This window comes from Canis aureus, chromosome 20, assembly GCF_053574225.1.
Source record: "Canis aureus isolate CA01 chromosome 20, VMU_Caureus_v.1.0, whole genome shotgun sequence".
NCBI lineage: Eukaryota > Metazoa > Chordata > Mammalia > Carnivora > Canidae > Canis > Canis aureus.
The window spans coordinates 36,737,601-36,761,298 of record NC_135630.1 but is presented as its reverse complement, the minus strand read 5'-3'; the positions used below and the strand labels follow the sequence as shown (position 1 = coordinate 36,761,298).

The 23,698-nt window shown below is 33.4% G+C and overlaps 1 protein-coding gene across 13 annotated transcripts in view; it reads left to right on the top strand.

Annotated features, from left to right (window-relative positions):
• The window catches only part of PTPN4 (protein tyrosine phosphatase non-receptor type 4), a 207,697-nt gene that overhangs the window by 137,351 nt on the left and 46,648 nt on the right, over positions 1-23,698 (top strand). For all 13 annotated transcript variants that reach the window (XM_077861382.1, XM_077861383.1, XM_077861381.1 and 10 more), the window contains 3 exons: positions 6,477-6,540; positions 10,043-10,215; positions 18,940-19,008. In XM_077861382.1, coding sequence (XP_077717508.1) covers positions 6,477-6,540; positions 10,043-10,215; positions 18,940-19,008 — 306 coding nt within the window. The remainder of the gene's footprint in view (positions 1-6,476; positions 6,541-10,042; positions 10,216-18,939; positions 19,009-23,698) is intronic.

Sequence of the window (23,698 nt, the reverse complement as noted above, 5' to 3'; positions counted from 1 at the left end):
AATAAAAACATCATTATGCTTTTTTATATTAAATAAAAAATATTTTAAAGGTTGTCCCATAAGATTTTGAAATGTTAAAAATTTCTTCTCCAAATTGCTTATAGTTTTATTTCATTTTTTTGAGATTAAGTTTTTGGGAGAAAAATAAAGTTTTTGGGAGGCAGTTTTAAATTCATAAGAAAATTCAGAAGAATATAGAGATTTCCATATATCTCCTAACCTGACCCATGTATAGCCTATCCCCATTAACATTACTCTTTATAATGGTGTATTTTTTACTAAGGATGAACTTATATTGTCACATCATAATTACCCAGAGCCCATAGTTTACAGTGGGGTTCACTCTTGGTGGTGTACGTTCTATGGGTTTGGATAAATATATAATGATGTATTATCCATCATTATAATACATTACAGAATAATTTTTTAAAGATTTTATTTATTCATGAAAGACACACAGAGAGAGGCAGAGACATAGACAGAGGGAGAAGCAGGCTCCATGCAGGAAACTCGATGTGGGACTTGATCCTGGCACTTCAGGATCACACCCTGAGCCAAAGGCTGATGCCCAACCGCCGAGCCACCCAGGCATCTCTAATTTTTTTTCTTTAATAATTCTTCATGCCCCACAATCTCTCCCATTGACTTCTATCACGTACTATTCTCTTTTTTCATAGTTTTGCCCTTTTTTTGTATGATTGGAATCATAGCCTTTTCAGATTAACGTCCTTTACTTGTTACATGAAGTTAAGTTTCTTCTCCATCTTTTCTTGGCTTTGATACAACATTTTTTGTAGAGCTGGATAATTTTCCATTATCTGTATGTACCACAGTTAATTCATATATCCGCTACTGAAGGACATCTTGATAGCTTTCAGGTTTTGGAAGTTATTAATAAAACTGTTATTCATACTTATGTGCAGCTTTTTGTATATATATATATATGTGTGTGTGTGTGTGTGTGTGTGTATATATATATATATATATATATATATATATATATATATATATAGCGTATATGTATATATTCCTGTTTCCTTTGAGTAAATACCAAGGAGTGCAATTGCTGGATGTATGGTACAAGTATGTTTAGCTTTATAAGAAACTGACAAACTATCCACCAAAATAACTATCCCATTTTTCATTCCCATCAAAATGAATGAGAACTCCTGTTGATCCACATCCTCACCAGCATTTAATATTATTAGTATTCTGGGTTTTGGCCATTTTATAGGTATGTCGTGGTGTATCATTGCTTTAATATGCATGTTGGCATGATCTGAAGTGTCTTTTCCTATGCTTATCTGCTCTCTATATCTTCTGTAGTGAGGTGTCTGTTACGGTCTTTGGTTAATTTTTTATTGGGTTTTATTATTACTGAGTTTTAAGAGTTCTTTGAATATTTTGGATAATAACCCTTTCTCCGATGTGTCTTCTACAGATATTTTCTTCTTTGTTTTGTCTTACTTTACTTTATATGGTCTTTCACAGAACAAAAGCTTTTAATTTTAATGAAATCCAGCTTATTATTTCTTTTATGGATCATATTTTTGGTGTTCTAGCTAAAAAAGCGTCATCACATCTAAGGTCATCTAAGTTTTCTCCTGTGTTATCTTTTAGTAGTTTTATGCCTTTAATTTTACATTTAGGTCTCTGATCCATTTTTATTTTTTGTGAAGCATATACTGTCTTTGTCTAGATTCATATTTGAGTTCTTGAATGTTGACTTGTTCCAGCACCATTTGTTGGAGAAACTGTCTTTGCTACATTGTATTGCTTTTGCATCTTTTTCAGAAATCATTTGAATGTATTTATGGGGGCTTATTCCTGGGTTCTTCATTCTGTTTCATTGATCTATTTTGTCTATTCTTGTACCGGTACCATACTGTTTTCATTACTGTAGCTTTAAAGTATAGATTGGGTGATCTCAGTCTTCCAACTCTCGTATTCTCTTTCAATACTACAATACCAATTGTGGGTTTTTTTCCCTCTCCATATAAACTTTAAAATCAATTCGTCAATATCCACAAAATAACGGTGGGATTTTGACTGAGATTTCAGACATTCTGAAAGTGGGAATTGACATCTTCACAGTACTGATTATTCCTATCCAGAAATACAGAGTGTCTTTATATTTATTTAGTTCTTTGATTTTATTCATTAGAGTTTTGTGGTTTTCCTCCTATAATTCTAATACATATTTTTTAGATTTATGTATAAGTATTTCATTTTTGAGGGTTCTAATTTAAATCTTGTTTATGGTGTTTTCAAATTCTACTGTTCATTATTGACATACAGGAAAGAAATAGACTTTTGGTATTAATCTTATGTCCTGCACCTTGCTATAATTGCTTATTAGTTCCAGGAATTTATCAATTCTCTTGGATCTTCCACATAAGTGATCATGTCATCTGTGAGTTAAGGTTTATGTCTTCCTTCCAAATCTGTATCTTTCATTCCCTTTTTGTGCCTTAATTGTATTAGCATGGAATTCTCATATGGTGTGGAAAAGGAGTGGTGAACTGAAACATCTTTTCTTTACTTAGTAGTAAAATCTCTAGTTTTTCACCATTATTAAGTATAATGTTAGCTGTAGGGTTTTTTAAGAAAGTCTTTTATCAAGTGGAGAAAGTTTCACTGTCTTCCTACTATATAGTGGGAGTTTTCATCATGAATCGTTGTTGGATTTTGTCAAATGCTTATTTGGCATATATAACTGATTTTTTTTTAATCTTTCAATGTGTCTGTTTATATTAATTGATATTTGCTTTAAAGTCTGTTCTTTTTGAAATTATTAGAGCCCTTTTTTTCTTTCATTCTTTTTTGAGGTATAATTGACATATAACATTATGTTATTTTCAAGTGTACAATAATGATTCAATATTTCTATATATTGCACAATGGTTATTACTGTAAATCTGAACAGTATTCATCACTACGCATAGTTAAAATTCTTTTTCCTCATGATGAGAACTTTTAAGATCTTTTAACAACATTCAAATGTACAATACAGTATTATTAACTATATTCACCATGATGTACATTAGATCCCTAGTACTCCTGCTTTATTTTTAGTCTTAACAGGTATTTTTTTGTACATCTGTTTACATTTAACCTATATATGTCTTCATATTTAAATAAAATATTTGTTGTGTCTTGTTTTTTTGATCCACTCTGATGTCTTTTAATTGTTACATTTAGCCCATTGATATTTTATTATTAATTTTTAAAATTTAATGTACATTCAATTAACATATAGTGTATTTAATATTAGTTTCAGAGATAGAGTTCAGTGACTCATCAGCTGTATATAACACCCAGTGCTCATTACATCATGTGCCCTCCATAATGCCTATCACCCAGTTACCCAATCCCCCTACCCCACTTCCCTCAACCCTTAGTTTGTTTCCTGTGGTTAAGAGTCTCTTATGGTTTGTCTCCCTCTCTGATTTCATCTTGTTTTATTTTTCCCTCCCTTCCTCTTTACTCCTATTACTTGTTTCTTAAATTCTTCTTATGAGTGAGGTCATATGATAATTGTCTTTCTCTAATTGACTTACTTCACTTAGCATAATACCCTCTAGTTCCATCAACATCATTGCAAATATCAAGATTTCATTTTGTTGATGGCTGAGTAATATTCCATTGTATAGATACACCACATCTTTATCTGTTCATCTGTTGATGGACATCTGTAGCCCATTAACATTCTTTTTAAGATTTTATTTATTTGAGAGAGAGGGAAAGCTAGAGAGAGCACAAGTGGGGGGCAAAGAGATGGAGAAGCAGACTCCCCACTGAGCAAGTAGCCCAACATGGGGCTTGATCCCAGGAACCCCCAGAATCATGATCTCAGCCAAAGACAGATGTTTAACTGACTGAACCGCCCAGGAGCCTGTCCAATGGCATTTTAAAGCATTTTTTATATGTTTGTATTAATATCTACTATATTCATTACTATGTTATCTTTGTTGCTCTTGTTTCCATTTTTGTATTTCATTCTTTTTCTGCCATATGTTTTTTAATTGAGCATTTTATTGTGGTTTTCTTTTCTGTCCTTAGCTTATCATTTTTACTTATTTTGCCTTTTTTTTTTTTTTTTTTTTTAGTGGTTACTCTAGAGTTTGCAATTATATTTATATTAATCCAAGTCTACTTTCAAATAATAGTATATCATGTCACGGGTAGTGTGAGTGTCCTATAACAATTAGAAAATAATACTAATTTCCTGTCCCTTGTATCATTGCTGTCAATCATTTCACTAACATATAAGCATGTAACATATATAATTCTATGGATAGGATAAGTACATATATAATTGTATACATTGTTACTTTTATTATTTTGAACAAACTGTTATACGTTTGTTCAAAATGTTGAACTGATCTAACTGATGTTAGATCAGTTAAGAATAAGAATAACCAAGTTTTTATTTTACCATTTATCATCACTTAGTCCTTTTTTCAGTGTTTTTCCTCTTCATATTGATCCAAGTTTCTGGCCTTTATTATTTTTCTTTTTACATTTCTTGCAAGGTAGGTCTCATGGCAACAAATTCCCCCAATTTTTATTTGAGAAAGTCTTTATTTCTCATTCATTTTTGAGGGATAATTTCACAGAATATGAAATTTTGGGTTGATGCCTTTTTTTCTCTCAACACTTTAAATACTTCACTCTGCTGTCTTCTTGCGTCATGATTTCAGAGAAATTGGATATACCTTTTCTTACCTTTGTGCCTCTGTAGGTGAGATGTTTTTTCTTCTGGCTTCTTTTAAGATCTTTTTCTTTGTCTTTGATTTGTTATAGTTTAAAAGTGATAGACCTAGGTGTGGTTTTTTAATGCATCTATCCTGCTTGTGTTCTCTGAACTTCCTTGATCTGTGGTTTGCCGCTTGATGTTAGTTTGCAGAAGTTCCTTAGTCATTTTTGTGTCAAACATTTCTTCTGTTACATTTCTCTTCTCTTGTTACTTCCATTATCATATGTTACTGTATGTCACATCTTTTGTAGTTGTCTCATACTTCTTGGATAGTGTATTTGTCCTTTAGTCTTTGCTTTCGGGGTTTTGAGGATTTTATTGATGTATCATCTACCTTTGAAATGATTTCCTTAGCTGTGTCCAGTGTACTAATAAGGTCAGGAAAAGTATTTTCTGTGATAGTGTTTTTTACCCATAGATTTGGAGGGGTGTCTTTCTAATGATTTCCATCTCTGTGCTTAGATTTACATTGCCCATCTGTTCTTACGTGCTTTTTGCTTTATCCATTAGCGCCCTTAGCATATTAATCATAATTGTTTTAAACTCCCAGTCTCATAATTCCAGCATCCCTTCCATGTCTGGTTCTGTTCTGTCTCTTCACATCATGTTTTTGCTTTTCGGTTTGCCTTGTAATTTTTTGATAGCCAGACATGATATTCCAGTAAAAGGAAGTGCTATAAATAGGCCCTTAGTAATGTTGTTGTGAGGTGTAGGGGGATTGGCAAGTGTTCTGTGTCCTGTGACTAGCTCTTAGTGTTTTAGTGAGCCTTTTCCTCTAGACTGAGTTTCACAAGTGTTTCTTTGGGGTTTTTTCCTCCCTGCTAGGTGGGATAGGATGGCTAGAGTGAGTGGGAGTTGAGTAGGCTTCCCCAGGTTGGTTAAGCTCTAGTAATACCCCAGCAGATGAGGATTTGGTTAACTAGTTTCTGCTAAAGGCTGACCTTCTTAAGAACAGAGTGCTCCAGTATATTTCAAGATGGTTTCTTTTCCCCTTCCCTAGCCGGAAACCCAAGGGTATTTTTCTCTGATATTTACCAAGGGAGTCTGATTGGGCTCCTAGAGATAAACAACATTGCAGGAGGTCCTCCCCTTCCCGCAACAGTGTCCCTCTGGAGCTTTTATCACTGTTGAATATGTCCACACGTAGCCTCCAACAGTTCTTAAATTACAGTTCAGGTTTTCCTACCCTGGCACTAGTTCCTCCAGCAGTTTCTGCTTGTGAGTCTGTGCTCTGATAAGCTGCAATTCTCTGTTACTCACCCATTGGTCTCTCAAATCTTCGGTGTAGCATTTTACCCTGTGCCCTCCCCTCTCTTGTGAATCCAAGAAGAATATGTTGAGTTTTTTTTTTTTTTTACTTATTACAGTGGAGTGGTGATTTCTAAGCTCCTTACAGAACCAGAAAAGGACTTGTAGTTTTTGGTATATCTTGAAATTTTAATTTGTGGTATGTGTTTTTATGTATTTCTCTAGATATAAAATTGGAAAAGATAGAATAGTTCACAGCAAATATACTGATAAAACTTTGTTCAGTTGATAGATTCTAGTTTTTCATGAAGCACCAAAATCTTTAGATTTCTTATATAATGGGTATATATATGATTGAATGTTTAGATATTATTGAATATAGAGCTAAAAGATTTTTGTATTATTTTAAGTTAATGTTTTTATATTTATTCAGTATTTTAAATACTCCCAATTCATTCTCTTAATCCAGGTTGAAGATTGTAAAAATTTCTTTTAAGTGCAAACAGTTTTTTATTCAACTTAGAAAAGAAGTGGTGAGTATTGATCTAATAATTATTAATATAAGTGAATATATTTATAAATATAGTATTCGTAAAAATAACATTTATGTGAACTTAATATTTATGTAAATGAAGTCTTAAGAAATGAAGTTCTTCATGGCCACACTTTTAGTATGAGTGAAATTACTACTAATGTTGATAACTGACTACTGAGTTAATTCACATTTTAGAACATTGTTAATTTCCATGTGATTCTGATTTAAAGTTCTTCTACTCTCTTTTGAGCTTTGAAACTAATCTGAATCATGATGTTCATTGTCAGTTGTCAAGGTCTATTCTAATCTGAATCATGATGTTCATTGTCAGTTGTCAAGGTCTATTCATAAAGGTAATAACTGAGCATTTTTTCATATATATTCCTCCCCCCCCCCCCCCCGTACTAATCAACAGCATTTCTTTTCATATATAAGCTCATTTTCTTTTAGGGAAACTGAGTGTTTAGTTTTGTTTCTAGGTCATGAATGTATAGTATATTTCCTCCCTTTGTGGGAATGCTGATGTCCTTTTTACATATTGAATACAGTACATTAAGTTATCATGGAAAGTACAGCGTTGGAAAGAGTTCACCTTGGAAAGAGTTCACCTTGTAAATTATTTTATCTATTTAATTGACTTAAACTCATTTTTATCTTTTGCTTTAAATGATTTCTTATAAATCTTAACAAATTAATGCAGATTTCAAGATGGTTGTGTGTGTGTGCATGTGTATAAAATGTATTTGAAATCTTTAAAATACTTGAATCAGCTGTGTTTTATCAGGGTAATAATCTGACTATGGTTTATCATTTATACTCACAAACTATGAACTTTTTTTCTATTATTTTATTGAATTCCACAGGAAAGTATACAAATATTAAGGATAGTATTTGATTGATAGATATATAATATATATGCAATATTAATATGTAGAACATTACTACTGCCTTGGTATTATTGCTATTGGAACTGATGCCCATTTGTTATTATTAACCTTTCCAAAAGATAAATACTATTCTCATTTGTTTCATTGTGGATTAGTTTGCTTATTTTTGAACTTTAAAGAATGCAGTCATACATAATGTTCACTTTTTGTCTACATTGTAACCTTAATATTGTGAGGTTCATTCATATTGTACATAGCAATAGTTCTATTGCTGTATGGTATTATATCGAGTGAATAAACCATAAATTATTCATTTTTGTGTTAGTGGACAATTTTGGCATTACCAGGTTGTAGCTATTATGACTAATACTGCTAATGAAAATTTTTATACATGTTTCAAAACACCTGGAAGCTAGAGAACAAATATTTTACTTTAAATTATTATATTGTTAGAAGACAATGTAGAAGTCAGTTCTAGATTTTCCCCATTAATGATACTATCATTATTGGCGATAATAATTATGGTATTAACATTGATTGAGGTCATAGTATGTATCTGATAATTATACAGCTATTTTCGTGTCATTTAATCCTCACAACTATTCTCCAAGGTAATATATCATTAGGAACGTGTTTAGCCACAGTAGTTAGATCAACAAAAGTCATCTAACTACTGATTAAAGACTGTAAATAGTCATAGTCTGCAGTGTTGCCTTGTTAATGTTTTTCTCTGAAACATGTCTTAAATACCCAAACATTATAGAAACTACTTTTCTTTCAATATAACATTTTTATCTATTGTTTATAAAATGTGGAAAGTGGATTTTGTTGCAAATTTGTTACAAGTTGCCCAAATACAATTAGTAGAAAGTCCAAATCACACCTAAAATTTTTGAAGTATGCAAAAATGTCAGAAATATGTTTGATTCTTAGATGTTGCTTTTCCTGAGAGGCATTTCTGCATGCTCCTCTGTGTAAGACCTTCTCTGTCATTTTGCATTATTTATGGCATGTGGTACAATATGTAAACTATTGGGGCCTACTGTTAAACACAATTCCACTGTTAAGCACAATTAACTCTTTGGTGATGAAAAAATAGTATTTTAAGCATATTATCTTCTAACATAGTAGTTTAATATTTATACATGGGCATCTTACTGTAGTTTCATTATGGAAATATATCTTTTGATAGTCAAACATTTCTATCAAAGGAATAGAAAACCTTTAAAGAAAAGATCATTCACTTAGACTGTGTTAAAATTAAAAACTGTATCCATCAAAAGACATCATTAAGGGAGGGAAGTGGCACAGAGTATGTATATAATACACATGGGTGCACACACGGGGACCACATCCTTGGTTATATGTCGAACTCAATCCAAAAATACGCTGCTGATTTAAACAGATACTTCAGAAATGAGAACATCCACATGACTAGGAACATAGGAAGGTGTTGAACCTCACTAATCATCAGGGAAATATAAATTATAACCAAAATGTGATCCACCAGAATCGTGATAATAGTATAATGAAAAGTTTGATAAGCCAGTGGTTGGTAAGTATGTGGAGGATATACTGCTGATGGAGGGGAGTGCATATTGATCTAACCATTTTGGAAAACTGTTGGGCATTATCTACTGAAGATGAGCACATAATCTTATGATCCAGTAACAGAAATGCACACAAATATCCTCAAACTGGAAACTTCAGATGTCTTTCAATGCCAAATGGATAAATAAACTGGTATATTCATGTGACAGAATGAATATGATAGAATGAAAATTATTTTCATAACCATATGGATGAATATAAAAACATAATACTCAACAAAACAACCAGACGTAAAGACATATATATATGATTCTATATATATATATATAAAGTTCAAAAACAGTTATAACCAATCAATGGTGATAAAAGAAGAGGGATTACCTTTGCAAAGATAATCTGGTAGAAAGGGGACATAAAGAATACTTCAGAGTTGCTAGTAATAATCCATTTCTTGCTCTGGTTGGATGTTAAATGTTCATATCATTATATGAAAACCAGAGCTGTACACTTAAAACATGCATGCCTTTATATGGTTTACTTCAGTGAAACCATATAAATAGTAATTTGTACCAGTCTTTTAGAGAAAAATTAAAGAAATGTCTGTATTATGTTAAAATTTGAGTTGCATAATAGTGTTCAGAAGTGATGAGTGAATATACCTATGTACTGACAATCTAGACAGATTTACAAATTTCGAGATATTTTTAAAAGATGTGATGATATATCAAAGTTTAATTCATGGGCCAATATTACAGTTTGATATAGAATTATAGCTAGTAAGTTTTGAAAACAGATATGTATCAATTCTTAAACTTATTTCTAACTATATTCTAAAATTAAAGTCCTAAAAGTCATTAATATTACTGAATGAGGTGAGATTCACATTTTGCAAACCTTTCCATTTATGTTACTGCTTTTTTATTGGGTAAGCAAAAGAAGGTACTATTCTTTAAGGATTAGTTATTTGTAAGGCTAGATTATTTATCTGTAGAAAGTAAACTAAATGGAGCATTAGATTCTGATATTTTACTGGTATTCTCTGCATTTTGTCATTTATTACAGCATGAATCTAGAGAAACATTATTGGGATTTAATATGGTGAATTACAGAGCATGCAAAAATTTGTGGAAAGCATGTGTAGAACATCACACATTCTTCCGTTTGGACAGACCACTTCCACCTCAAAAGAATTTTTTTGCACATTATTTTACATTAGGTTCAAAATTTCGGTACTGGTGAGTATTGCTTATGCATTAATGCTTTATTATTGGATTTTTCCTCACTTTAAGATAAAGATCTATTTTAATGAATCATAGAATGCTTATAATTCATATGTACCTACTGAGTCATAATCTTTGAACTGTGGCCCCCTATAGATTAGCAAAAAGTTTTAAAGGGTCTTGTGATCCAACAAGATGGAGAAATCTCTTCCACTGACTATATTTTAGATCATTATTTTTTATTTTTTATTTTTTATTTTTTTGGATAGATCATTATTTTTTAAAGTAAATCAGTCACTTATTTACATTCTAGACATGTTATGAATTCCAATGTATCTTTGTTAAACATTTATAAGAAAACTTTTCTTTGTTCTAAGACATCTTTGTCAAAATGAAAGTATCTTCTGCATGAGCATATAATTGCCAGTTTCCCTCACTATCCAAAAGTAGACTGTTCCTATGAAACCTTTTATAAGCCAGATAGCATAAAGTGAAGAAGCCATTACCATTCATTTATATGGAAAAAATTATTTAGCATTCCCAGACTCCAAGAATCACCTCTCATAGGCTTTTTTCAGGTACCTTAGGACACATCTTGCTAATGAATGGACAAAATAAATTGAGATAAAGCACAGATGCTCACAGACATAGTTCAAAACTCTGGCTTGATGCTGAGATGCTGAGTGTACTTCCTTGGAAGGAGGTTGGTGGGGCACTCTTGCTGCTTGCGGTGTGCACAGACTCTATAGTGCTTGCTGCAAAACAAACACTGAATGCTATTTTCTCTGTTTTTTTGTAAAAGCAAAACATCTTTTGGGCATTGAAAACAGGTACTGTCTAATGTAGACATTTTATAAAAGCAAAGTGGCATAACACAAACTTTGCAAAAGCAGGGGATACCTGTAGTTTGCTTTTTTATGTATAAGTTCGTTAAACCCTTTATTATAAAAGTTCAAACAGCTATTATACAGAAATCACATTTAGTGAATGAACAACAACCCTAGATTCCTTTTCCTAAAACTGTCTTATTTTCTTCTTGATAGCTTTTATTTTTTTCCTATAGGAAACAATCTTTGAGGGATAATTCTATATTTGGAGAAGTTCTGATTAATTTTGCCTTAAAAGAATTCTTAAAAAACCCTTGAAAGCTAGTTTTTTAAGTGCAATATGATAAGAATCACATAGCAAAGTCATTCATAATCTACTTAAACAAATGTTACCCGTTTCTGTTCCACAAAAGATTTGCCATCTTCAGTAAATAAAACCTTATCATTATGTGTTAGATTAATTCATGTTGTATATTCATGTGGAAAATATTTGTACATGCCTCAGAAAAGGCATATATTAAAAATCTCAAACATTTTTATATTCCCAATTTGTAATTTCATTAAAAATTACAGCATAAAGCTTAGTACAGTATATACTATTAAAAATATATGTCCCTCCTCTCCAAAAAAGCAGCTCCCAAATTCATTGGCAGCACTTAAGCAGAATTAGGAAACTTTTAACAGCAAAAATGCCACAGCAGATTCTTAAGTGATGTCATGTGTAATTCTTCTGTAACCTTCCTAAAAGCAATTTTGAGGAAAGTAAGGTGATGGTAATCACAAATTTAAAAATAAATAGACTGATGGGACACCTAGGTGGTTCAGTCTGTTAAGCATCTGACTCTTGATCCCAGCTCAGGTCTTAATCTCAGAATTGTGAGTTCAAGGCCTGCTTTGGGCTCCATGCCAGGTGTGAAGCATATACTTCGATGGATGGACTGATGGACGGACAGACTGACTGAGAGTACAAGTATTAGATCACTGGTGAAAGTCAAGAAAAAAATTTAAAAAGTCTTATATAAATCTCAGTAGGGTTAGAAGAAATTTCCATTGAGAAAATAACGTAGACCATAATAGCAGTCTGTTAGTGAACTTAATTACTAATTAAGTGACCCTCAGGGTTATTATCCAAGGAGTACACTATCTTTAGCATAATTCTTCCTTCCCTCTGTCCTTGAAAATATGACTTACACATAAATGTACACATACCATTTCTCTTAGACAACAAAGAAATGCATAGAATGTAATAACCTGCTTTCAGCTATAGTTCAGACGGATGTCAGACACGATGAGAAAAGTATCAAGGAGTTTACCCAAAGTATACCACAGCAAACAAAATCTAGTCATGATAGTAAGTACAAAAAACAGTTAAAGAAACCAATCTGAGGAAAAAAATCACCGAAACAATGAAATTTCAACCACAGATGTTAATAAAAACAAGCTAAAGAACAATCTAAGAAAAAAATAATGGTAAAGTGAGGAGCAGTAACTTACCATTCAAGCTATTACTGCCCTTGTGGGAATATGGGCCCAGTACTGGCACATTTTATGCTTTTTAACAGCTTTATTAAGGTATAATTTGTGTACCATATTTAGCATCTAAAATTTGATGTTTGGAGGTGTATTTGCATCCTCAAATCCATCCCCGTATCAGGATAGCAAGCATATCCTCCCCTGTTTTTGCCTTTTTTTTTTTTTTTTAAGATTTTATTTATTCATGAGACAGAGAGAGAGAGACAGAGAGGCAGAGAGGCAGAGACACAGGCAGAGGGAGAAGCAGGCTCCATGCAGGGAGCCTGACGTAGGACTCGATCCTGGGTCTCCACGATCACATCCCGGACTAAAGGCGGTACTAAACTGCCAAGGCACGCGGGCTGCCCCTGTTTTCTCCTTATACTCTCCTCTGTAACCTCTTTTCTTCCACCCTTCTTTGTCCCTGTGCCACCACTGATCTGCTTTCTGTCCCTACAAATTGGTTTGCATTTTATAGGATTTTATGTAAATTGAAGCATATATGTTACATACTCTTTAGTACAGCCTCTTTTCACTTTGCATAATCGTTCTGAAATTCATCCATGTTGTTGCATTTCAGTGGTTCATTTCTCTTCTGTGGAGTATTATTCCACTGTATAGGTGTGTCACAATTTGTTATCTGTTCACTTGCTTATGAATATTAAGTGTTAATTATTTCCCCACTTGGGTTGTTTCCAGGTTTTGGCTGTTTCAAATAAAGCTGCTGTGAGCATTCATAGTATTTATATGGTTTAACTTCCCTTGTTAAATACCTGTGAGTGGAATGGCCACATCACATGGTAGATATATGTTTAACTTTGCAAGCAAGAAACTGCCAATCATTTTTTCAGAGCAGTTTTTACAATTCTGTGTACTCACCAGCCTTGAGAGTTCCAGTTCCATTGCATTTTCATCCAAACCTCTTCTGAAGAGTACACAATTTTGATGAAATTTAATTTACTATTCTTTCATGGATCTTTCTTTTGGTGTCAAATCTAAAATCTTTGCCTATCCCAAAGCTGAAAAGATTTATTCCTCTGTTTTCTTTTAAGAGTTTTATAGTTTTACTTCTTACACTTAGATATGTGATCCACGTGGAAATAATGTTTGCATATGATATGAAGTACATTCAAAAAATATATAAAGTTCATTTTTTTGCATATGGGTAGCCAGTTGTTTCAGCATTAATTTTTGCAAAGATCACCCTTTCTTTCTCCACTGAATTGCCTTTGCCCCTTTCTTGAAAATAAGTTATCAGCATTTGTGTGGACTTGTTTTTGGATTTATTTATAGTAAGTCTTAGAGTGTAATAGTCCTCCAACTTTGTTCTTTTTTAAAGTTGTTTTCAAATGTTTTAGATTCTTCGCATTTTCATCTGAACTTTAGAACTAGCTGACTTATTTCTACAGAAAAAGACTTCTTAAGGGGGAGCACCTGGTGACTCTTGATCTCAACTTAGGTCATGATATCTGGGTTGTGGGATGGAGCCCCACTTGGGGCTCTGTGCTGGGCATGGAGCATGCTTGAGATTCTCTTTGTCCCCCTCCCTCTGCCCACCCCCTCCACCTTGCCACTTGTGTGTACTCTCTCTTTCTTTCAAGAAAAAAGCCAAAACAAAAACCACTTCTTGGATTTTAATTGGGATTGTGCTGAAACTATAGATAAATTTCAGGAGCATTGACATCTTAAAAACACTGAGTTTTCAAACTCATGAAACAAGTACATCTTTTATCTATTTGTCTTTTCTTTCTTTGTTGTTTATAGTTTTTTAGCATATAGATCTTTCACAAATTTCACAGGTCTTTGCTAAATTTATCCTTAATTTTTTGAGGTCTTTTAAAATTTCAATTCGAGATTGTTTACCATGAAACAAATACAAATGATTTTTTTTATGTTGATTTTATTTCAATAGTGACACCTTGCTTGCCTCGCTTATTCTAGGATCTTTTTTGTAGCTTCCAACAGATTTTCTACCTAGACGATAAAGACAGTTTTAATTCTTCCTTTCCATTCTGATACTTTTTATTTCTTTTTCTTTCCTTATTCCCCCAGCTAGAACCTCCTGTACAGTGCTGAATAGAAGTGGTGAGAATAAATATCCTTGTCTTTTCTTTATCTTGGGGTGGGGGGAAGATATTAATCTTTTACTATTGAGTATTGTATTAGTTGTAGGCTCTTCATAGATGTTGTATATAATGCATGTTGAGGAAATTCCTTCTACATCTCCCTGAAGCTTTTGTTAGGATCGGATATTGGTTTTTGTCAAATGCTTTTTCTGCAGGTGTTACAAAGATTATGTGGTTTTCTTTTAATTTGTTTGCATGTTGAATTACATTGAGTTTTAAGTACTAATCACCACCCCAATATTCCTAGGATAAATCCCATTTGATCATGACCTATTATCCCTTTTCTGTTTTTTTAATTCAGTTTACCAAATTTTTGTTTAGGATTTTTGCATTTTTGTTCACGAAGGATATTGCTCTACAGTTTTATTTTCTTGTAATATCATTGCCAGGTTTTAGTGTCAGGGTAATTTTGGCTTCACTGGATGAATAGAGAAGTATTCACTCATTTTCATTTTTCTAGAAAAGTTTCTGTAGTAATGATGTCCTTTCTTTTTAAAATGTTTGGCAGAACCTACCAACTAATCCATCCAGGGCAGAAGTTTTGTTTATAGGAAGTTTTTGAACAACACATTCAAATTCTTTAATACAAATAAAGCAGTTCAGGTTTTCTTTCTTTTCTTAGTGAGCTTTGGTAGTTCATGTTTTTCAAACAATTTATCTCCTTCCTCTAAGTACTGAGGAATTTTTTTGGCATAAAGTTTATGATATTCTTTGTAATAATAACGTGAGCCACCAAGTCCTAACGAAAAAAAGTGAAAAATATTAAACTTGCCCAGTATGCCATTCAAGTCTGCCTCTAGATATTATCAAGGCAACATCTCTGAGCCCATCTACGAAAAAAATTCTTTTTTAAGATTTCGTGTTTAGGTGACCTCTTGTACCCAGTGTGGGGCTCTAACTCACAACTCTGAGATCAAAAGTCACATTCTTACTGACCAAGCCAGCCAGGCACCCAGAAAAAAAATTGTTTTAAGAAAATTAAGCCATCTGAGAGAGAAGTCAACATGACTCAAGAAGAATCTTGGTAAAAGAACTAAGAATTAAAAAAAAAAAGAACTAAGAATAAGGTTAAATCCTTTAAATATAGATAACTGATCCTTGACAACTGTCAGAATTAATTTATAGAATAGAATTAAAATGCTATAAACTTTGATAAAGTAAAAATAGCTATATAACTAAGAAAAGGAAGCAAGGAACTAGTGGAAGTATGAGAATCCATATTAACAAAAATTAAATATTAATAACACCAACTCCTTGAAGTTTTTCTAATCTTTTTTCATCCTTTATATATGAATGGCAGTCGTTTCTTTCTTTTAGTTCAAGGGAAATGAGTTTAATAATGTTTTCACTAAAAGTGGGATATATAGCATAATCATTCTGTTAATAGAGTTATGTTTCTTATTTGTAGCATTTTCTATATATAGAGTTTTAGAATGATTTTTACTTGCTCATAATAGAGATTCTTTCTTAAGACTGGCTAAATTTGGGGTTTTCATTGTTTTTTAATTTAATTTTTTTTAATTTGGGATTTTAAAGACATCTTTTTCTTATGCTTTTCTGTATTGCTGAAATTAGTTATAATTAGCATGTATTCTTTTACCAATTGTCTTTTTCTTATTGTTCTAAAAATAAGTATCTTACCGTCAGATTTTGGCGTTCATAGATTATGGTACAGTTTTGCATTTTGTTCTAATAATAATATTGAAGTCCTAAAGAACAATATTATGGATAATATGAAACATAAACCTTTGGGGTACCTGCGTGGCTCAGTCGGTTAAGCATTTGCCTTTGTCTCAGACCTTGATTCCAAGACACTAGAATGGAGCCCCACATCGCATCAGGCTCTCTGCTCAGTGTGGAACCTGCTTCTCCCTCTCCCTCTGCCTGCTACTCTCCCTGCTTGTGCTCTCTCTCTCCCTGTCAAATAAATAAATAAAATATTAAAAAAAAATAATTGGTAGCCTTAGAGCTACCGACCCAGTTGGTTCTGGATCTGCCCGAGAGGTGCTACTTTGATCAGGGATGTTACATACCATCCACAAGGTGCTGTTTCTCCCAACGTTCTCTTCCTACTATATTGTTACAGCAGCCACCTGCATCTGACAATCTCCTTCTTTTGTTTTGCTCTACTTTCTGATCTCCCACCAGAAAAAAAGTAGAACCTAACAGCCAACTCACAAAGGAACCTAAAAAATAGAGTTTATTGACTAGCAAGCCTCCTACAAAACTTAGCAGAGCACAGGAAGAGGATTCAGGCCTGTGACAGCTTAGTTAATGTTAATTAGTTTATATAAGTAAACCATATATGTTTATAGCTTTTTTTTTTTTTATGATAGTCACTCAGAGAGAGAGAGAGGCAGAGACACAGGCAGAGGGAGAAGCAGGCCCCATGCACCGGGAGCCCGACGTGGGATTTGATCCCCGGTCTCCAGGATCACGCCCTGGGCCAAAGGCAGGCGCCAAACCGCTGTGCCACCCAGGGATCCTCCCTATGTTTATAGCTTTTATAACTCTTAACAATGAAGTTTTATGTTTGTAGTCCTTAAGTACTTTTAAAATATATTCAAAGCACTTTTTTAATCAAAATGATTAATAATCTTGTAACCGAGATAGGAGTGGCAGCAAAACAAATGTTTCTCTGGATATGGTCCTTGATCCCTATTGGGTACACATGAAATAAATATTTTTTTGCTCATAATCAATCTTTGGAAATACTAGAACTTTTGTAAGACTTCAAAATTTTGGTATATTATTTAGACTGAGAGATGAAATTCAGAATATCAGAAGATTTATTACTTCTTCCACCAACTTACTCACATACCTTTATTCTCTCTCTTCCATAATATTGAAGGGATTAAAATCGTTGTTTTAGGGCAGCCTGGGTGGCTCAGTGGTTTAGCACCGCCTTCATCCCAGGGCATGATCCTGGAGTCCTGGGATCACGTCCCATGTCAGGTTCCCTACATGGAGCCTGCTTCTCCCTCTGCCTATGTCTCTACCTCTCTTTTTCTCTCTCTCTCTCTCTCTGTCTCTCTCTGTCTCTTATGAATAAATAAATCTTTAAAAAAAATAAAAATCATTGTTCTAATATGGAAATACAAAACGATAGTGAACCTCAGTTTGTTACCTTGTTGACAATTGCAAATATAGTTTATCTTTAAAGGAAATATGTTTTAAAACTTCAACATACGTAGGTTTAAAAATCATGGTTTCTGGGATCCCTGGGTGGCGCAGCGGTTTGGCGCCTGCCTTTGGCCCAGGGCGCAATCCTGGAGACCCGGGATCGAATCCCACATCGGGCTCCCGGTGCATGGAGCCTGCTTCTCCCTCTGCCTGTGTCTCTGCCTCTCTCTCTCTCTCTCTGACTATCATAAATAAATAAAAATTAAAAAAAAAATCATGGTTTCTGACTTTTCCATTAAGACTTCAGCAGACCATTTCTGTTCACATTTATCTATACTAATCCATGGAAGATGATCTTAAAATTGTTGGCTTTGCTTTGGAAACCTGTATTTGGCTACTTTTACATGAATCAGATATCTATCTACAAATATAAATATAAAAATACATATTTGATATACTAGACATTTATGTCTGTTCACACTGAAATAATGTGATATGTTAAGTAGCAAATTCTCTGAGAACCAAGTTTTTAGTAACAGATTTGGTCTGAATATACTGGTCTACCACAGAGGAGGCTCAGTTTTCATGCATAAACTATGCGCTTGCTAGACAGATTGGCTTCAAGACAAATCACCGATGGTGTCCAACTCACAACCATATTTCTGTCCTTTGTTCCTTCCTGTATACAAAAGTCTGGAGTTGCCTGTGTCTGGACAAGGAAGGATTTGAGGCTATAACCTGTCTTCATTTCTTGATGATTACCATTAGACAAGGAAGAAAAGCCCAAGGAAAGAGCAGTTCTTTAAGATTCCTTATGTTTCAGGCCTTTCATCAAGGGGATACTAGAGACAATAGCTAAACCACAGGCCCAACCTATGGGATGAGGGTGGTAGTCATTCTCCAGTAAAGAAGTATCTAAAAAAAATGAAGTGTCTATGAACACATCTTTATTCATTAAAGGAAGAGCCATAGATAAGCTTCATCCATGAAGGTAGAACTGGAATTGAGTACAATCTTTCCTTCTTATCCTCCATCCCCTTTTCTCTGCTAGAAATTTGTCTCTTATAGAGTTATAGTACAATCATCTTACATGCTGTTATTTTATCTTAGAGTTCTAAGTTTTTATTATTGTGCATGTTTATGTATTTCAGTGGAAGAACTGAAGTCCAGTCAGTTCAGTATGGCAAAGAAAAAGCAAATAAAGACAGGGTATTTGCAAGGTAAGCTGCATCTATGTCAGTGTCTGAATTGTTCTTAAAAGATTAAAATTACTATTAAAAATGGTGAGGACTTTGGCTTACATTTTTACAAATGTGATTACAGGATTATCACTTGACCCTTTATTTAATTAAACAGTAAATTATGTTGAGGGAGTAATGAAATAATCTGTTTAGTTTTATTCATTCCTGGGGTTTTTTTGTTTTGTTTTGTTTTGTTTTTGTTTTTTGGGTTTTTTTTTTTTTTTTGCTGTTGATGTGAGTGAAATTAATAAACCCTGTGCCAAGCATTATAGTTCTGACCAGGCTGAATGATTATAATGTAACATTTTGTAACATTTTTATCTCCTTCATTTTTTAGACATCTTTGAAAAACATAATGATTAATTTCATACATTATTCATTCCACTTCCTTATTTTTTTAAATTACATTGTTAAGAAATAAGGTTTTGGGGGTACCATTTAGTTATCTTCATATTTTTAGGAGCTGTTTATTTTTTTTTAATTAATTAATTTATTTATTTATGATAGTCACACACAGAGAGAGAGAGAGGCAGAGACACAGGCAGAGGGAGAAGCAGGCTCCATGCACTGGGAGCCCAACGTGGGATTCGATCCCGGGTCTCCAGGATCGTGCCCTGGGCCAAAGGCAGGCGCCAAACCGCTGCACCACCCAGGGATCCCTTTAGGAGCTGTTTATAGCCAATTTGCTTTTTGACAAGTGAAATGATATGATCAGATTTGTTTTAGAAAATAGGTTTAAAAAAAAAGAAAATAGGTTTATGAGCAGTTAATGGAGAATGGGTTAGAAGTAAGGACTCAGTACTGAGCAACCAATTAGAAGGTTACTGCAGTAATCCAAGTGAAAATAATGAAGGCCTGAATTAAAACATAGATGACAGAATGGAGTTTAGGGAACAGATTTGGGCAACATTTTGTAGGTGGAACTAACAGAAGTTATTAATCAATTAGATGAATGTGTGTTAGAGATAGAAATATCTGGAAAGACCATTAGATTTGAGTGACATAAAATGGACAAGAGGATACAGGAAAGAGAACAAGTTGTAATGGGAAAAAAGAGTTAAACTGGCACAGGTCTAGTTTGAGATGCCTGAGCAACAATCAAACAGGAGTATCCAATAAATGAAAGGAGAAAGAGTGACCAATTTGGTGGCAGCAAATATCTATCGAAGACCTACTCTACTAAGGATTGTGTCAGGCCTTGGAAATACAGAGAAGAACAAAATACACATCTTAGTCCCATGGAGTTTAAATTGTGATTGGCGCAACAGGTAAAAGTAAAGGATTGAGCCAGTGTAACACCTTAGAGCTGGAGTCTGCTTTTCATGTTTGAGGACAAGTAGGCAGGCCAGTAATGGACCAGAGAGAGAGAGAGCAAGACCATGGTACAGAAAGTAGAGAGGAAGATAGGTAGTAACCTATCTTCCTCATATTAGAAACGGTGAGGACTTTGGATTTAAGGGCTGAGAGCCCCCACTGGAAGGGATATAAACTGACTTGAATTTTTAACAACCTGGCAGAGTTATCACGTTTTACAGTGGTGAACTGAAATATTTACAAATACCATGATTTGTTTCAGAATAATTGGGGTGAGAGTGTTCAAGTAAGTGGTAGGGAAGAAGCAAGATTGACCAAGATGATGATCACTGAACCTAGAATCTGCGTGTAGTGTTTATTAAAGTGTTCTCTAATTTTGTTTATGTTTGAAATGTTCCACAATAAAAGTATGAGAATAGGGGACTGCTCTGGCTGCTGTGATGGAATCACCTGTACAGGGATATGAATGGATGTAAGGTAGCCAGTTAATCTAATAGTGGCTAAAGTTTATTTTGTATTTATCTATGCCAGGCAATTTTTGTGGATGATCTCACAATCCCCATAATTCAGTGAGGTAAATTCCATTATAGATTAGAAAACTGAGAACAGCATGTTTGAATAATTTAACTGAGAAGGGTTCTAGCAGGATTCTCACGCAGGCCTCCCAGTTCTTACCCACACTTTTAATCTCTACAGAATAGATCTGGTCAGGCCTAGATAGCATTTTGCGATAAATTTACTTGAATTTGAATGATGTAATTCTTCTCAACATTTGTTCAAAGTTTTGAGTTTGATTTATTATGTCTTGCTTGTAGATTTATGAGGGGAATATTGTCGTTTCTTTATTAAATATAAATCTTAGCATCATATTTTTGGTTATTTGGGAAAGGAGGAAAGAAGAAAGTAAGAACCAAGATGCCTACTCTAATAGACATGGCTACTGAAATTATTCAGACCCTTCCTCTTATAGTATTAGGTACCCTTGTTTCTAGTTATAAAGTACTAAGCACCTGTAGGAAGGTAAGATGTACAGAAAATGTCTTTAAAATTCTTTTCCTTAAAATTTCTTAAGAATGAAATAATTACTTCCTCTTAACTTTGTTCTTTTAATTTAAAAGTATTCTAGTTCTTAGTACTATACCTTATTTGAACCATTTTTTTCAGACTTCTTAAAATCAAAATACTTTTCTGATTCTTTTCTTTTAAAAATACACCTAACAAAATTCTTCTCTTTTTCCTTCTTTACCTAACAAAAAGGTTAAATTTTTTCTTGATATTTATAAAAATGGTGAACATGATTTTAATAAGTTCCACTGTACTATATCCTAATATGAATACCACCTTATAGATGTATTTATGTATTAATGCTAATATCACATGCAAATGACTTTTTTTAAAGATTTTCTTTATTTATTCATGAGAGACACACAGAGAGAGAGGCAGAGACATAGCCAGAGAGGAAAGCAGGCTCCATGCAGGGAGCCCGATGTGGGACTCAATCCTGGGACTCCAGGATCACGCCCTGAGCCAAAGGCAGACACTCCACCTCTGAGCCACTTAGGCGTCCCGCAAATGATTTTTCAAATAAGTGTTAATGTTTTAATATTTTGATCATATGTGACCACGAGAAATATGCAGTTATACCTGCATCTTAGTTCTTCATTTTGTATGTGCATTATTAAAGTGAGAAATCATTTAAAAGATTATTTTATAAAACAAATACGCATTATTTAGTAAGGCTAAAGTTCCAATATGAGAAGCCCCAAGTAACTGTCCCATTTCTTTTGTTATGCAGAATTCTATGAATCCTTTGAAAAAGAGGTCATCACAGGGACAAAGTTTTATTTAATGGTACTGTTTTAATGATTCTGCCCCCTCCAAAAGACTGAAGCTTCTCTGAGGTGGTTTTTATAATATATGACAATCTTATTGTGGTGATCTGATGCGTATCTACCAAAATACTCTAATAGTTTTAGCAATTGTTAAATTATTCTGTTAAATTATTAGAGAATTCTAGACGTTTTGTCCACTTCTTAGAATTTTAGTTGGAGAAAAGATTTCTCCTTAGAGTTTCCATGTAAGGTCATTTTTTCAACAATAATAAATTAGTTATTTTTCTTTGAATTGCTTTCATACTTTTTTCAATTGTCATATGAAATCTAAGAAGAAAGCAAAAGAATCTTCATATGCAACAGAAAAATAAAGTACCATGGTCAGAAGCTACATTTACCACATTGCAAACACACTGATGAAGTGTGGTATTTTTTTCTCTGAAATTTCCACATTCAACAGGAAACATAGACAGCAAGCTTGAGTGGGTGGGTCTCTGAGGTTAAAGCTGTTAATAAAAACTTGAAATTTAGTTTTAAATACAAAGCATTTCCAGCCATGTTTAATTTATTAACAACAGTAAAGTATTCTGAGTCTCTATACTGGGTGAGTATAACTGGATTTTTTCCTCCTTCATAGGATTTTCTCCCTCTTTGAAAACGAAAGTAGTTGATCTTCTAACTATGGTTATGAACTCCTATAATTTACATTTCATAGTCTAATATATGAAAATGAAAAGCTTATTAACTTTGAAAATTAGCATTAATAGAAGAGCAATAAATATTAAGGTTTCTTTTAATCTTCATTTTAAAAATCAAATACATGATATACTTTTTTCCATCTTATTGTGACTAATAGGAATATTAGTTTGCACAGCAATTTTGGGAGGTTGGGCTAAATTGTGTCCTGATTGTCTTCAAGTAGGAAAACCCTATAATTTAAACTTAGGGTAATGGGAAATAGGAAAATGTTCATGCTTATGTTACTTTGAATTCATTTATGAAAAATGAAATCCGAGCCAGTGCCTTTTTTTAATCAATAGCATTATATCTCTTTTAGGAAATGTTAGATGTTCTTAAATTAAGGAGATGTCATTAAGCCAAACTACAAAAGGTTTTGGCTGTGAATACCTGAAATGATGGGGTCCTTGTGTGGTTTCAATTCATAAGTAATTTAACTTACTTATGGCTTAATGAAATCAATAAACTAAAAATTGCACTGAAAATTTAGATACTCATAAAAACTCAGGAAGGGAAGGACCTAGGGTCATACATTGTACTGGTAAATTATGATACTAAACATAGAGGGGCACCTGGGCAGCTCAGTGGTTGAGCGTCTGCCTTTGTCTCAGGTTGTGATCCCAGAGTCCCACATCAGGCTCCTTGCATGGAACCTGCTTCTCCTCCCTCTTTCTATGTGTCTACCTCTCTCTGTATGTCTCTCATGAATGAATGAATGAATGAATGAATGAATGAATGAATAAATAAATAAATAAATAAATAAATAAATCTAAAAAAATAGAATA